This window comes from Mus caroli, unplaced genomic scaffold (genome assembly GCF_978045245.1).
Source record: "Mus caroli unplaced genomic scaffold, Mus_caroli_1 scaffold_13, whole genome shotgun sequence".
Taxonomy (NCBI): Eukaryota; Metazoa; Chordata; class Mammalia; order Rodentia; family Muridae; genus Mus; species Mus caroli.
Window position 1 is genome coordinate 94140341 of NW_028227268.1, and position 16432 is coordinate 94156772.

General features: G+C 36.6%; 1 protein-coding gene across 3 annotated transcripts in view; it reads right to left on the reverse strand.

The window, feature by feature from the left end:
• Positions 1–16432, reverse strand: part of Ppp4r3b (protein phosphatase 4 regulatory subunit 3B) — a 46483-nt gene that overhangs the window by 21343 nt on the left and 8708 nt on the right. For 2 of the 3 annotated variants that reach the window (XM_021176119.3, XM_021176118.3), the window contains exons 3-7: positions 14937–15035; positions 9674–10297; positions 3249–3326; positions 1820–1936; positions 903–1019 (exon numbers count right to left, since the gene is read on the reverse strand). In XM_021176119.3, coding sequence (XP_021031778.1) covers positions 903–1019; positions 1820–1936; positions 3249–3326; positions 9674–10297; positions 14937–15035 — 1035 coding nt within the window. The remainder of the gene's footprint in view (positions 1–902; positions 1020–1819; positions 1937–3248; positions 3327–9673; positions 10298–14936; positions 15036–16432) is intronic. The other variant, XM_029484032.2, reaches the window with a different exon arrangement.

The window sequence follows — 16432 nt, forward strand, 5'->3', positions numbered from 1 at the left end:
GGAAGCAGTAATGGTGACACATGTCTGCATCACAGCACTTGAGAGGCTGAAGCAGGCAGGGCTGTGAATTCAGACAATCTGGTGCACATGTTAAGTGGCTCAAAGTAAAAGCAGAGGGCTCAAGTTTGTTTCCCAGCACCAAAGCTGGGTAGCTGACAGCTGTTTGTAATTCTAGACTCAAAGGATCTAAGGACATCTCTTGGCCACAGAGTGGTACCTGCTTGACATATACAGACAAACCTTAAAACAACTATCAGAAAAACAACAAACAAACATCACTCCCCAACCAAGAAACATAGGAAACAACCAAGAAAAGACAAAGTAAAAATGTTAACAGATATTAAGACATAACATGTAAAACTGTAATATACCTAGCTGATTACTGTGCACATGCCTTTAATCCCAGCACTCTGGACGTAGAGGCAGGCAGATTTATACCTTCAGCTAAATGTTCACTTGGTTCCTGCTATAGTTTAAGGGCAAATTTTTAAACATTTTTATAGTGGGAAGATATAACATTTTTCTTATTATTCAACTTTTAGTCTATTTAAAAATAGGAAATGAGTAAATAAAAACAAATTCTTAGTTATACAAGGTCTGCACATTTCCTTAGGGATTAAAATGTCAGTCATCAGTATATTAAGAAATTTAAGATTATGGTTACGAATTTTTTGCAACAGTTAGGCACTTCTCCATGGTAACACATGTAAAACTGCAGGGTTAGCTGGGCGTGGTGGCGCACGCCTTTAATCCCAGCACTTGGGAGGCAGAGGCAGGCGGATTTCTGAGTTCGAGGCCAGCCTGGTCTACAAAGTGAGTTCCAGGACAGCCAGGACTATACAGAGAAACCCTGTCTCGAAAAACCAAAACAAAAAAAACAAAACTGCAGGGTTGTTACTCACATCATCACTCTGCTGGGCTTCTTGCATCACAAATTCTCGGACCATGGATGGACTAAACTCCACCAGATAAGAAAATATATCTGTAGCAGCTGATCTGACTTGCAAGTCATCCATGCCCTAGTAAAAGGAAAACCAGGTTAGAGACTGTTAACAAAGGTTATTCTTGCATTCCCCTCTTCTCTCTCTAATCCATGAATAACCTCTCAGATTTTTAGATTAAAAATAAACTTCAATTTACAATCTGTTTCCTTCTCTAAATGGATTTATTATCTCCCAATTTTTAGACTAACACACTAAACTGAATCAAAATATCTTTTTCTTCCTTTCTTTCTATAAATGTTAGCATTTGGGAGCAGCTCAGTACAAATTTTAATAAGTTTTGCCATCCAAAAGAAATAGACTTTATACCTAAGTCAGCATGGAGCTGAATATAGTGGTGCACACCTGTAATCCACTGGCACTGGCACACATGCAACATATGTTTATGTAAATAGACACATATATGAAGAAACAAAACACTTATTTTAAAATGAATATTTAAGGTTATTATTTAAGTTTTCATATGAACATCTATGAATCAAATCCATCAAACTGAAATCAGAGAACTACAGCCTACTCTTATATGGAAGCTTAAGCCCATTGGTTCAGTCCTTCCTCACTCTGCTAACTGGACTGAAAATGGAGGACAACTTACCCAATTCTATGAAATAGTGTCACTCAAGGAAAGACAATAGTCTTTGAAAAACCAACACAAACACTGATGGTACAAATCTGGTAAATGAAATCATTCTTGTGATGACTCAGTATCAGATCAATAACTAAATGATAAGTTAGGACTATGTTAAGTATTTTACCATCCAAAATATGAATCTATGACAAATTTACTGCTTCAAAAGCACAGAAGAAACCACAATTACCATTACAATTTCAAGAGCTGGAAGAATTCCCAATTTTGCTAAGGTTTTGAAAAAAGCATCCCTGTTCTGAGGTTGCAATGTCTGAGAAAATGCACAAAATTCTTTGAAGAAATTAACCTGTAAAGTAAAATAAAGTAAGAAATCAATAAACATGAAAATAAAATCAAGCACACTAAAAGATTAGCTAGCATAGTACAGAATTCATTATTCTGAAGCATCTTATCTTTTCACATATACTGGTTCCTCAAAATCTACATTTAAGAAATATATTAAAAGCTAATCTGAGTATAGTGTCTTATACTATATATATTCCCAGCACTGAGGTGGAAGAATTAGTAGTTTGAGTCTAGACAACAGTTGATAAACTGTGTCTTTTTAAAAGCAAAGCACAGGGTAGACCAGATGGCTCAGAGGTTAGTTTTTTGCTATCAATCCCTAGAACCCACATGATAGGAAGAGAGGCCAACTCCCATAAGTTGTCCTCTGATTTCCACTCATGCATGAAGGTGTGCACGCTACTCCTCCAACTGTAAAATATAAGTCTAAGTCTCTCTCTCGATATATATATATATATATATACATATATCACACATATATGCATGTGTATATACATACTCACAAAACAAGCATCACATTTAAAGTAAACTTAGCTTTATTTGTCAAACATTGATCTGCTCTAAACATATGACTGTTATGTAAGGCATTTGCATAAAAAAATCCTACAAAAAACAGTGCCTGGTTTACCAAGGGTACTACAAAAAGCACAACGAAGATTTAAGTACTGACAAGAACAGATGATTCTCTACTTCAAAATACTAATTTTACAACCAGAAAACTTAGTAGTCCTCTCAATAACTACCAAAGATAATTAAAATTTTTAAATTTAGTCTTGGTTTTTCAGGACAAAGTGTTTCTCTGTATAGCCCAGTCTTGGAACTCACTCTGTAGATCAAGCTGGCCTTGAACTCAGAGATCTGAATGCCTTTGCCTTTCAAGTGCTAGGATTCAATGTGTGCACCATCACACCAACACCAATTTTAATTGTCTTGCATTATTTTGTAAAATCTGCAATTTGATTACATTTCAAAGAAGGCAACATCTGGTTAACAGTAATTGTTACTTTCACCTCTAAAATAGTTACCTCTTAAAAGAAAGGCAAAACAAACTTGATGCCTCCTAAAACCTCTTTATAAATGTATCAAAAAGCTAAATATTTCTAAGGAACCAAAAAATTTACCATTCATTTATTTTAGAAGTATTTTCCTTCTCCATTATGTAAATACCTACTACTATAAAAAAAAATCTGTAGTTCTGTCATGATATAAGGTATTCAAATTTCCCTGAGGAGGGACAATGAAGCACATATATCTCAAAGAGTTTACTGAAACATGTAAAAACAAGTTTTAGAAACTTTGAACAAGGAACTTACCAACTCGCGCCGTTTATCATCATCTGTAGCTTCATCTGTTAATTGTGCAAAAACTTCAGACAAAAACTTCTCATCTTCCTACATGAGAAGAAATAATCACTATGAAATATCAACAGAAGAATAGTTACATTATGCATATGCCTTACACAAAGTATAGCAAACAGACTAAAATTCAAAAGCATTTTCAGTATGAAACCTGAAGTGTGAGAATATAGGTAATGTTTTCTGAGAACTGCTACTTAAGTTCCCTGCTAATACACACTCAGCTAGAAATACTACCACAGGGCTACACCAGGCCAACAGGAGGTAGACAGTGAATTCATTTACTTTTCATTTGGAGCACTTTTCTAACTTCTAACTCAATCTTTACTTACTCTTAATTTGAACATATCTCAAATAAATCTGAGGATCTCACTGTCAGTTCATATAGTACCAGAAAAAAAGAAAATAACACGATGGGGCTTAAGTGTATCAGTGAAGGAAGCTGGACTATGGCAGCAGGTACAAAGTCTTAAGGTGGGAATTTACAGAGCACTTTAATCCACGGCCTAGGATAAACTAAAATGACAAATCACTATGGTAATTGTATTTTGATGACTCCGATCTGTCTGTCTTTTGATGACAGGTGTTAATTTCTCTAAGTGCTCATTAAAAGAATACATAGAGCATGGGATCAAACCCATGGCATTGTGCATGCTAGGCAAGCAATCTACCACTGACCTACAGATCCAGACCAAGTATGTGTGCGTGTGTGTGTACATATATATACACACACACACACACACGCACACACCCTTTTTATTTTCATTATAAAATTAATTTTGATGACTTTTTTTTTTTTTTTTTTTTTTGAGACAGGGTTTCTCTGTGTAGCCCTAGCTATCCTGGAACTCATTCTGTAGACCAGACTGCCAGGCTGGCCTTGAAGTCAGAAACCTGTCTGCCTCCCAAGTGCTAGGACTAAAGGCGTGCGCCACCACTGCCCAGCATGATAACTTTTTAATATAAATTTATATGTCTAAACTGTGGGAGTGATATTTACATCATAATTGTGCTTGTTTTAGTTAGGCAAGTAATTTTCTTCAGTTTGCCTATATTTTTCACAATAAAAAAATATGAAGTAAAATCATATAATGTTGAAATTCACTTTAGATATTTGCTAAAAACAACTTTTGAAATGTTTTTATAAAACATTTTATTTTATAAAAATAAAGCTTTTAAGCTTTCATTATATTCTCAAAACCCTTCCCTGTGAAATGTAATTTCTATAAATTTAAGTTAAATTAACATGTTTTAAAATACTTCTAATAGTAATATTTCTGACAAATAGTAAAATCAAATTACCAGATATAAAAGATGTATTTCAAGAATTTGTCCTTTAAAAATATGGATCATTAATTAACTAAGGATCCCTTAAACTGTTTCTGAAATTAGGTAGAGGACATATCTGTTCAAATACTGATTTCTCTGCCCTCATATCTTTTTCAATTAGACAAGACATTGCAATGCTTATGTCTCAAGTTTGTGTAAACAATTCTTATCATCGATTCTCTGCCTTGTCAATACAAACTGATCACCCAATGGCTGGGCAGAAGAGAGAATAGGGAGGGACTTCTGCCAGCTAGGGGAAGGAGGAGGGTGAAGAGAGGGAGGGGAGGGAGGGAGAGAGAAAAAGAGGGGAGGGAGGGAGAGAGAGAAGAAGGGAGGAAGGGAAGGAGGGAAGGACAGAAGGAGGGGAGGAATAGAAATTCAGATTGGTCATGAGGAGGAAGGAAGGAGTTCATGAGAGTTCAGCTTGAGAACAGGAGACCCTACTGTGGGTATGTTGGCTGGGAGGTAACCAGATTATCTTAGGGGATTTAAGATAGGTCATTTAACTGCCCAGGTATTAAGGCAAAGCCTGAAAATAAATCTTTGTGTCTCTGCGTTGTTACTGGGAACTAGCTAGGATAAAGAAACAGCAGCTGTACTAATTTACTACACATATTTGTATTAAAAACAACATTTAGACATGATTTGAAGACAAAGCGAGTAGTTTGCAAGTACCACAGAAAGCATCAATGGGAAGTACTCAAAGACAAAGTATAAAGAGATAAATAGGATTTTAAAATCAGTCTGACTCAGAATGATGCTTCTTTATGTATTTCATAGAATCCTTTTAGACATTATATATTATGGCTTGATACATTTAGAGAACAAGCATAATTTAAAACCCACTTCTATGAAATGTAATTTCTATCATTTCAAGTGGCCTGTTCTAAAAATATAATTGTAGTATCTATCAAGTTTGTATTCCCCCATTCACATCCTTTATGTTTTGCCACGTATCTTAGACTAAATTTTCATTCTTTCCTCCTAAAGGGTGTTTAGTGTTTCAGTATATTTTCAGAGGAGAAAGTTCCCATGTCTCAGTAAATGCAATCTTCTCCCTAAATTCTTTGTAAACAACTCGGCACTTATGAGGTGACAGCCAAAAGTGCAGGAACTATTCATAAATGCAATCTCAAATATGTTCACTGGGAGAATGTTGAATCCTAGTCTATGTTTCCAGTTTATAATAAGGCATAATTTTTCTGATTTCATTAAATTACAAAGCATGTTTCAGGGTTCATTATTAGGAAGCATGTAACTGACTGCTTTTTCCTAAATCCTTTCTTCTCTAAGTTGTTAAAATTATCACTTTAGGTCATTTAAAATTTTCTTTTCTGTAAGTCTTAAAAGCTTTTGTTTTTGTAAGACATAAGTGTCACAGTATATGTGGGTACTTTTCTAGACAACAAAACCTGTGGGGAAACAGTTCTAGACCAGGGCTGGTACGTAGCTCAGAGTGCTTGTCTAGCAGTGAAATTGATCCTTAGCACCACTTTTGTTAGAATAATGTAAATGCAGGTAGAACAAACAAACAAACAACCATCTTTAAATGTGGTCAGTGTTGTAAAAATAACACTACTTTGAAGGTGCTCAGTCCAATTTTAGATTCCAGGAGATAGGATCTAGTGAGTGGTAGAAATGGAGTTAGAACCTACTCCTGGAACTGGTGGGAGGACACACATTGCAATTGCAGAGACAACAGTATAACTCCCATCTACCTCAGGTAACTCACAATGACTTATTCTAGAGAATCCTATACCCTACTCTGGTCTCTATGAACACTACTATCATGTGCACAAACCCATATAGACCCACTTGATTATAAAAAGAACATCTTAAAAATAAAAGTTCCTTGTCTATGCTCTTAAATTGAAGCATAAGAGCTGAAGAGAAGCAGGATCAGTCAATATGGGAAAGAACATGAAATGGGTCTAAAGCACTCCCTGGATGCAAGGACACAACCTTACACATCAGTTTTTAAGAAGGCACTTAAAAACCTTATATATTTAACTAGAAAGCAAAATCAAAAATTAGAGACATCTCAGGGCTGAAACCTCATTTTCTATAATGAGGGTGTAGGCCAGAGATTCTGATGGGTTGGCATTAAGTTCAACTCTTACCTGTGGACATTGGGAATATATGTGACATTTGTTAAAATGTCACACTTGAAGACTGCTGTCCTCTATCATTTCTGGGAGAAAGAGAAATTTAAACTTCCTGTTCTGAAAGTGATCTTATCTTGTAGCTGCTTATAAAATAACCTTATTTTACTGGCTGTTAGCAATTTATGAAATATGTTTGAAGTATATTTTTCAAGTGTGGGCCTTGGGGTTTTTCATTTGTAGCCAAAATTTTCACATTAAGAAAATTCTTATCTGCTGGGTAGAGGTGTCATATGCCTTCAATCTGAGCAAATAAGGAGGCAGCAAGAGGGCTGGTGAGATGGCTCAGTGGGTAAGAGCACCCGACTGCTCTTCCGAAGGTCCAGAGTTCAAATCCCAGCAACCACATGGTGGCTCACAACCATCCGTAACGAGATCTGGTGCCCTCTGGCGCCCTCTTCTGGAGTGTCTGAAGACAGCTACAGTGTACTTACATATAATAATAAATAAATAAATAAAAAAAAAAGGAGGCAGCAAGAGGCAGATCTCTCTGTCTAAGTTCAAGGTTAGCCTGGTCTACAGAGTGAGTTTCAGGACACCCAGGGCTACACTGAGAAACCCTGTCTTGAAAAACTAAAATAGAAAAAGAGAAAATTCTTATATTCCTCTTATGAGCTGAGAGGTCAATAGGTATTACAATACGTACCAGGAGCTCATAATCACACTAGTGCAGAGGTTCTCAATCTGTGGCTCCTGACCCCTCTGGGGGTCAATGACCCTTTAACAGGTCACATATGCCGCATATCAGATATTTAATATATGATTCATGACAGTAGCAAAATTAGTTATGATGTAGTAACAAAAATAATTTTGTAGTTGAGGGTCACCACAACATGAGGAACAGTCTTAGAGGGTTATAGCATTAGGGAAGTTGAAACCAGTGCACTAGTGCTTTCATAAATGTATATATTAAACAGTTAAGATTGCTATCCTGTATCATCCCTGGGAGGAAGAGAAACGTTCTTGTTCTGAAAGTGGTCTTACCCTGGAGCAGCTTTGTTGCATTTACATTTCATTAATATATTTCCTTTATACACACACACACGAACACACACACACACACACACACACACACACACACACACACACGCGTGGCCGCGAGCGCGCACACACACACACACACACACACACACACACACACACACGCGCGCGCGGCCGCGAGCGCACACACACATATACTAAGTTTATATAACTTTTTTAAACTACGTTTTGGATAACTAACCTAACAGGCTATTACTTATGTACTTTTGCTCTACCTCATTTTGCTTCAATGAGATATAGTGTGTTCAATCTCCCCTTATTTAACTCATACAACATATTAAAACACTCTTAAAAAAAGATATAGGTATACAAACAACATAGCTATAATGATATCTGGGAATATCTAGTATCTAATGAAACATTTCTTCATAGAAGCCTTGGAAGTGGGCTTTAGAAAATAAGCACTCAGCACTTACATGTATGTGCCAGCATGCGCGCACACATGTGTGTGTGTGTGTGTGCATACAGGTTCAATTAAAAATAATAGAAATCAATTTTAGAGGGGGAAAAAGAGCATTTAAAGACAACTGGCTTCAGTCTTAATTTTTTTCTTCCTCCTACACTATTGGAACTAGATTTCAGTGTCACTGTAGGCAAGTAAAAGATAATTAAGTGGTAAATCTTAGAAAAACAGCAGGTAGTTTATAATTAATAACAATTTCATGGATCATAAATAAATACAAATTTCTTGGCTAGGTAGCATAAGCCTTTAATCCCAGCACTCAGAAGGCAGAATCACTAAGAGTTCAAAGTCTACATAGTGAATTTCAGGCCAGTCAAAGCTACTAGTGAGACCCAGTCTTAACAAAAACAAACAAACCCCCAAACCAAAAATAAAAAAAAAACTTCCTTTAAAGTTTTGCTTTATATCATAAATTTCACAAATAAGAATTTTAAATATGTAAAGTGACATGCAAACTTTTACAAATATTTATAGCTTAGTTTCTATAACCTATTTATCGTATTTTTAGCAGTACTGGGAACTGAATCAGGGCCTTACACATGATAGGCATGCACTCTCTACCATTCAGCTACATTTCTAGATCTTACTTTTCAAATATAAAAAAAGTTGTGATTTACTATTGTGGATCTGGAAACACTTCTAAAGTCAGGCAATCAATTGAAAGCTATATTTGAGAATCTGATGTCCTTTATATTAACTCCACAATATGACTTTATTTCCAACTTCCTGAGACTGATTTTCTGTCTGCAAGTAAAATAGTATCCTGAAATGTACAGTAGGTCACATGACAAATCATTGTGTTCAGGAAGCTAAGAGAGGAAAATTAGAGGCCAGCGCAACAACACACAGAGAAACCACAAAAATACCAGATCCTATTTACCATAAAAATAACCTAATATATGTATTTAACTTTCCTTATACCTATTACTGAAGAATAATGAAAAATTGATAGGTAGGGCCCAGGAGTGGTGGTACATGTGTGAAATCCCAGAAATTAGGAGTTATTCTCAGATGCATTGTGAGTTCAAGATCAGCTTGGATTTCATTAGACCCAGGGCCCGGGAGATGGCTCAGTGAGTAAAAAGGCACTTGCTGTTAGGCCTAATGACCTAAATTCAATCCTTGGGAGCCTCATGTTGGAAGGATAGAACCAACTCCTAAAAGCTGTCCTGACATGCCCACCAACAAAGTGCAGTATACATGCACATACATAATAAATGTAATTAAAAAATAGAAAAGTACCTTATACTAAAACACACACACACACAATCATGTCAGCCATGCTTTTTCTACATTTGGTGGAACATTTAAATACAATAAATCTTTATCACCTGATTAAATTATTAGGAGCAAAATACTTGAAAATATGTGAAAAATAATTTACTTACCTGCAGCATGCTGACTATTTCAACTTTGTTGAAGAAAATAAAAGATGTAAGAGTAGAAAGGAAATTTTCTTCAAAAACAGATGGTGTAGGCAAAATGATGTCCTGAATGTACTGTACCCTGTAAGTCTGATGTATTTTTTGCCTTAGTTCCGAATCTGTTATTGGTATAACTTCCTTAAACTTTGCAGTTTTAGTTAAGAATTCTCTATGTCTTTTTGGCTGAGCCAAAGCAGGATCATATTCAAGGCATCCCACGACATCCATGATACACTCATCAGAAAACATTACCTCAAAAAGTGTTGCCTTATTTAGGAATAAGATTCCTCTAATAATTTCATACAGATGGTGTAAGCCTTCAGTGTTTTCTAGGTTCTCACAAGCTTGGAATAGCTGTAGTAGTTTTTTGATATAGCCTTCATTTTCCAAGGCCAGAGCCAGCTTTTCCCTACGGATAGGTGAGGAGAGAACTGAGGTAACTAAGTCAGCAATCTCTTCAAGTTTACTGAGTTCACATGTGGGCAGGTCAATTAGATGACTAGTTTCTGGCATTTCTTCAAATCGTTCTTCTTCAGATTCATCAATGAGGTCCTGTGTGACTTCTACTGATGGGTCCTTACCTTGAACCTAAAAATACCCAAGTAAAGCTGGTTATCTTACAATACAAAGTAAATTAACACTGGAAATCAAACCACGTATCAGTGACTACTGAATTTAAGTAAAAATGCCTTGAACACTGAGCACACTTGTTCACCTGTAAGCTCAGGGATTGTCAGGTTAAGGCAGTAGACTCAGGCATTCAAGGCCAGTCTAGTTAAGAAAATGACACTGTCAGGACTGGGGCAATGACTCAGTTGGTAAACCCTTGCCACGCAAGCCTGAGGACCCTTAACTCCTCAAGTGCAGCCCTAGAAACCAACAATCCAGGACACAGCAGGGTATGTGTTTGTAATCCCACTGTGGGTGAGAAGAAAATGCAGAGGAGAAATAACAACAGAGGGCAAAGAAATGGGTAGTGAAGATATAGTAAGAAACTCAATGTTGCATCTCTAAGGCTAAGAGCAAGAACTAACACTGGCTCAATTATACCAGATGCCTGAAGGGAAAAAACCTTATTTATCAAGGTTTCTAGAACCTGGCAAAAGGAAGCCTTTAAACTCTGAGTGACACTGCTCTGAGACATCTCATCCTACAAAGCAGTGAGGAACTGGAACAAATCTAGTGACTCTTACATCTTAGGTCCATTTATCACCATACTATTACGATACAACAGTGATATTCTTGACTCAACTTTTATGTACATAAATTGTACGATAGATACTGATAATCAAATATATTGGAAATTTAAACTAAAGCTTCCTGAGGATGTAATATTAAAAGAAAATGACTTGGCCTGGGGAAGACACAGATTTGTCAGGGGCTGGATTCACTTCTTTCTTTCATTTTTGAGACAGAGCCTCTCTTTGTAGTCCTGGCTGGCCTTGAATTCACAGAGATCCACTTGCCCGTCTCTTTAGTACTGAATTAAAATGTGTGCTATGATTTCTGGCCTTTTTATTAAGCAATTTTTTTGAACCATCTCCAACTCCAGGTCAAGAGATCCAACACTTTCTGGCCTTCTTAGGCACTGAAGGCCCATAGTACAGAGTCATAGATGTAGGAAACATAATGATACACATATTAATCATCAAAAGAATTGTTTTACTTTTTCTCTGTCGGGAGATATTGTGGAGGTCAGAGGATAACTTGAGCAAGCTGATTCTTTCCTCCTACATGTGTTTGGAGGAATGAAACTAAGGTGGTAAGCACCTTCATCCACTGAGACATCTCACAGCCCTCACCTGTGGTCACTTAGGTGGAAGAGCACTCTGGCCAAGGGAATGTTGTTACCCAAAGGAAAATTTGTCCCTTGCCCAGTTCCTGATGGGCAACTTCTATGTACTTGCAATGTCCTATTTAAAAAGGCAACTGATTACATGGAGTAATCAGTCTAGGCATCATTCTATGCATACAATGTATCTTATTTTGGTTTCTATAGATTATGAGGATCCTGACCTCTGAAGGAGCTGGAGTCTAAGGTCAACCAACCTTATGTGACTTATCTCCAGTGACAATCCTGGACACAAATGCTTCGGTAAACTGCTCTGGCTGACAACGCTCACTGTGCTATTGCACACTGGGACTGAGAGATTTAAATGCTATCTGTATGACATTCAGAAGAAAGACTTGGAAACTCAAGTAGAGAAGTCTCCTGGATCTTTTGCCCTATGAGCTTCTTCCTATTTGGTGATTTAAATCTGTATGTGCTATTATAGTAGTAAACTGTAATTAGAAACAAGACTGTTATTTACTGAACCTCCCCACCCCCACCCCCACTGGTTTGGCTGAGCCCTTAGCACAGAGCTTTAATCCTTCTGGCTGGAATTCAAGATGCACCCATAGTTTGAAAGTGATGTCTACTTGAGTTGTGGAGAAAGTGATGAATCAGAGAAAGACTCAACAGAATAGGATATACTCAACTCTCATGAGAACAGAGAAGAAAAGGCTACTTAAGAGAGCACCATAGAAAAGAGGAAAAGAGAGAAAGAGAGGAGGCAGTTTTACTGGAAGAGTTTTACAGAGACAGGCTGCAGAAAGACAACAAGCTAGACACAGGAGAAGACAGAACGAGTCAGAGAATAAGGAGGAGAAAGGTTAAAACATACTGCTAGAGCTCGTTTGAGGCCAAACAGAGCAAAAAGTCAGAGGCCAAGAGAGAAGTCAGACTGAATCCATCAGCTTGGAAAGAAAACAGCAGAGCCAAAATGTCAGAGTTGACCAGCCAGAGTTCAGAAAGCAAAAGAAAGGGTGAGCTTAGTAAGTCTCAGAGCCTGAAAACATTATATGGAGGGTAGAAGCTTCCAGGACTAGACTTAGGTTAGCAGACTGAGGCAGTAATCATCAAAGACAACAATTACATTAGGCGAATAAAAGTTACTGAAACAGTTGAGTTCTTCTGAATCTTTTCAATCAACTATTGTACCTAAAAGTGGTCTTGTGAACCTTCAGACCTATCTGAGTCAAAACATTAAGACAAAATTTTAGTAAAAATTCCTATGACGGGGACAGCAAATTAGTTTAGCAGGGAAAGGCACTTGATTCCAAGTCTGATGACATCAGTTCAATCTCTGTTACCTACAGGAGAGAACAGATCCCTGCCAAGTTGTATTCTAACCTCCATACACGTTCTGTGGCACATGTGTGCCCACACAATACATACAAAGACAAGTAAAAAAAATTGAAATAATTAAAAATATTAGTACAAATGTATGAACTCTAAGTCGCATATATATATATATTTACACACACACACACACACACACACACACACATACATATTTTTTCCAAACCATATATTAAGTAGTAAGGGTTGAGTTGGAAAGGTATAATCTAATATGCTGATTACTAAAAATATTATCTACTATGCACATCTATGTTGTATTATATAGATAAGCCAACACTGCAATTCTAAATAAAGTTGTATATACTTTTCTAATATTTGAAGCTTATCATTTTACAAAGTTACTTTTATATGTTATAATCTATATTCCAAACAACTTTATAAATATTTCCATAGTATTCTCTTATTTTTGTTAATTTAGTGATTTTAACAGTTTTATATTTCAAGTGTGCTTTTACATAGATAAATGTCACTTCATGGATTAAAGTGTAAACTAAGACCAGAGTGTCAAATATTTGCTGAAAATACATTACAGGTAAACAATTTTGATCATTTTTTAGGTCTGAAATAGTAATTTATAGAGAATCTCATATGCTAAAAATACAGCTGCCTTTTAGAGGAACACATGAAAGAAACAAAATAAAAATTATTCACAGGTTTAAAGACAAGTAACAATTTCAATTTTATTCCATGTATATTTTGACGAATATACGAACACTGTATTGGATGTTTGAATACCAGAGTTCTGTTATTTAATAGTATATATTAATAATGTTCAGTAACAATATGTAATAAGATTTTGGAAAAGAAAGCTTCCTGCTAAAATTTTACTGATCAAGGGCTACACGTCATTGGTAATAGGAGCATTCACTTTGTTTTGTTTTTTTTTTGAGCTTCTCATGTAGTCTAGAGTGGTCTCAAATCTCATCTCCACCCCCTCCCCTGACCTGAGATGACCATAAACTCTTGATTCTCTGGTTTTCATCAGTGTCCCTGGCTACAGTTTCTTGAAGTATGTGTCACGAATTAAAATAGCCAAAGAAAATTAGATTTCAATTAAGAATCACTAGAAGAGTCTGGGTATAACGGTTCCTGTAACCTCAGTTCTTGGGAGGCTAAGACTGAGGATCACAGAGAGTTGGAAACCAGTCTGAAAGTGCAGTGAAATTTGATCACAAATAGAATCACAGAGAAAAGCTCAAGTGAGAACGGTAACAGTCAAACAACAATAAAATTAATCCATTGGAAATAAAGACCTGTACTAGGTCGTCATTGAAACTGATGTGTCATAAAAAAAAATTTAAAATTCCAATTACCAAGTATCATAGCCAAAAAACATCTAAGACAAGGAGATGTGAGTGGTACAATGTGGCAGCATAAGAAAAGTAAACAGACATTAAGGGAAAGCTTAGTTGTAAACAAAGCATGGGTTTTAGATAATAGTACTACTTACTATTACTGAATCAACTGCAAGTAATGTTCCATATCAATGTGAGGGGTAGCTGAGTGCAGGTGTTGTCTGCTATACAGAAAGACTACACTATTAGTTCATTTCCCAAGCCCCATTCCCCTTCTGAGGTTTCACTGCTTAGGCTGACCAAACCTCCTATGAAGCTGATCCTTCTGCCTCTGATCCTCTTGACTTTGCCTCCTGACTGTTGGGATTATGGCTTACTCAGTGTTGAAGCTGACCCCAGGGCCTCCTGTATGCTAGGTAAGCACTCTACCTCAGTGAGTTACATTCATAGCTTTGTTTACATAAAAACCCTAAAAATTATGATGATGTTGCTGCTGCTAATAATTTTAAGTGAAATAATTAGTTGCAATAAAGAGTCCAAGACTGAGGATATAGGTCAATGTCAGAGCACTTCTTTAGTATGAATTAGGACCTGAGTAAGGTCCGAAGAAATATACATATAAATATCCATGTTAGAGCATTAAAATCTCAGTTACCTTTCCATACTTTAATACATTCTTCCGAAGTGAAAAGAAAAAAATGAATAATGTACATAATCACAGTTATAAAGATATATTAAAAAACCTTACTTGACAAATTTTTTCCCAAATTTCATCACAGCCAGCTTTTTCTTGAAAACTTAGAGCCAGATCATAGTTTTCAGCTTCTGACCAAACAATTAATGTATCCTGTTTTAAAAAAAAATGAAAACACTTCTCAATACCATACAGGAAAAACATGTATTTATAAAATATAAACAAAAAGTCAAGAGCGAACTGACAGTTAAAGTACATTCACCTGATAGTGCACATCTATAAAGTATTCTGCTGTGCCGTTAACATTTTGTAATATACTTTCAATGCAAGAGAAACTTTGATATTAATGATGACACTGAACAATTTTCTAAATAAGCTAAAATAGATTAGCAGGCTCTAGGTAATCCTTCTTGAGCAAGATTGCAGATACTCCAACATCTATTTTCTGTTATCTGGAAAGTCAGCCATTCCATTCATCAATAACTTACATCCCTACCTTTTTGCTTATTTTTACTGTATGTGTGAATGTTTGCATGTGTGGTGTTTTGAATGGCCCGACATATGAATACTTGGTGCCCAATGGTGGTGTGCAGAAAGCTTACAAGTCTGGCCTTTCTGGCAGTGGAGGTAGGCTTTCAGAGTCCCAACACCAGCATCATTCCCAGTTTGCTATTTTTGGTTCATGGTATGAAACATGAGCCTTGAGCTCTCAGTTGTTCTTTCCATGCATCCTGCTGCCATGATTCCTAACAGTAATAGTGATGGACTCTTATCACACTGGGAACTGTAAGCCCCAATAAACCTTTCTGTAAGTTGCTGGTGTTTAATTGAAGAAACAGGAAAGTAATACAGACACTGGTACAAGGAATGGACTACTGCTGTGAAGAACCTCATTATGTGACTATATTTTTTCAGAAAACTCAAGAATTTCAGAAGATGGACTAGAAAAATAAGTTGACATTGTAAGCAGAGCTTTATGGACCATCATAGTAGAAGCCTGACAGAGTAATGCTGAGAGCCAGGTGTAGTTGAGGAATGGTTCAAGAGGTTTCAGAGGGCGTTGGTGGCGCACACCTTTAATCCCAGCACTCGGAAGGCAGAGGCAGGCGGATTTCTGAGTTCGAGGCCAGCCTGGTCTACAGAGTGAGTTCCAGGATAGCCAGGGCTACACAGAGAAACCCTTTCTCAAAAATCCACCCCCCCCAAAAAAAAAAGAGGTTTCAGAGGGGAACAATATTAATACTTGGGCTAGAGACTGGTCTTGTGATATTTGGTAAGAGGGTGGCTGCTTTCTGTCCTGTGCCTGAGGCTAAATTAAAAGGTAATGGACTAATTTCTTTTCCCGAGATTTCAAACCTAATCCTAACACTGATTCTGTGGCATGGTTATTAGTAACATTCTTATGCAGGAATACAATGAAAGAGAGTAAGTGGAGTAAAAAGAAAAACAAAATGTAGTAGTATTTGACAAGAAAAAGCACTAGGAAACTTGTTATACCCAATACAAACAAATGAGCTTACTTAAAGAGAGGCTTGATCTGCACTAAATAA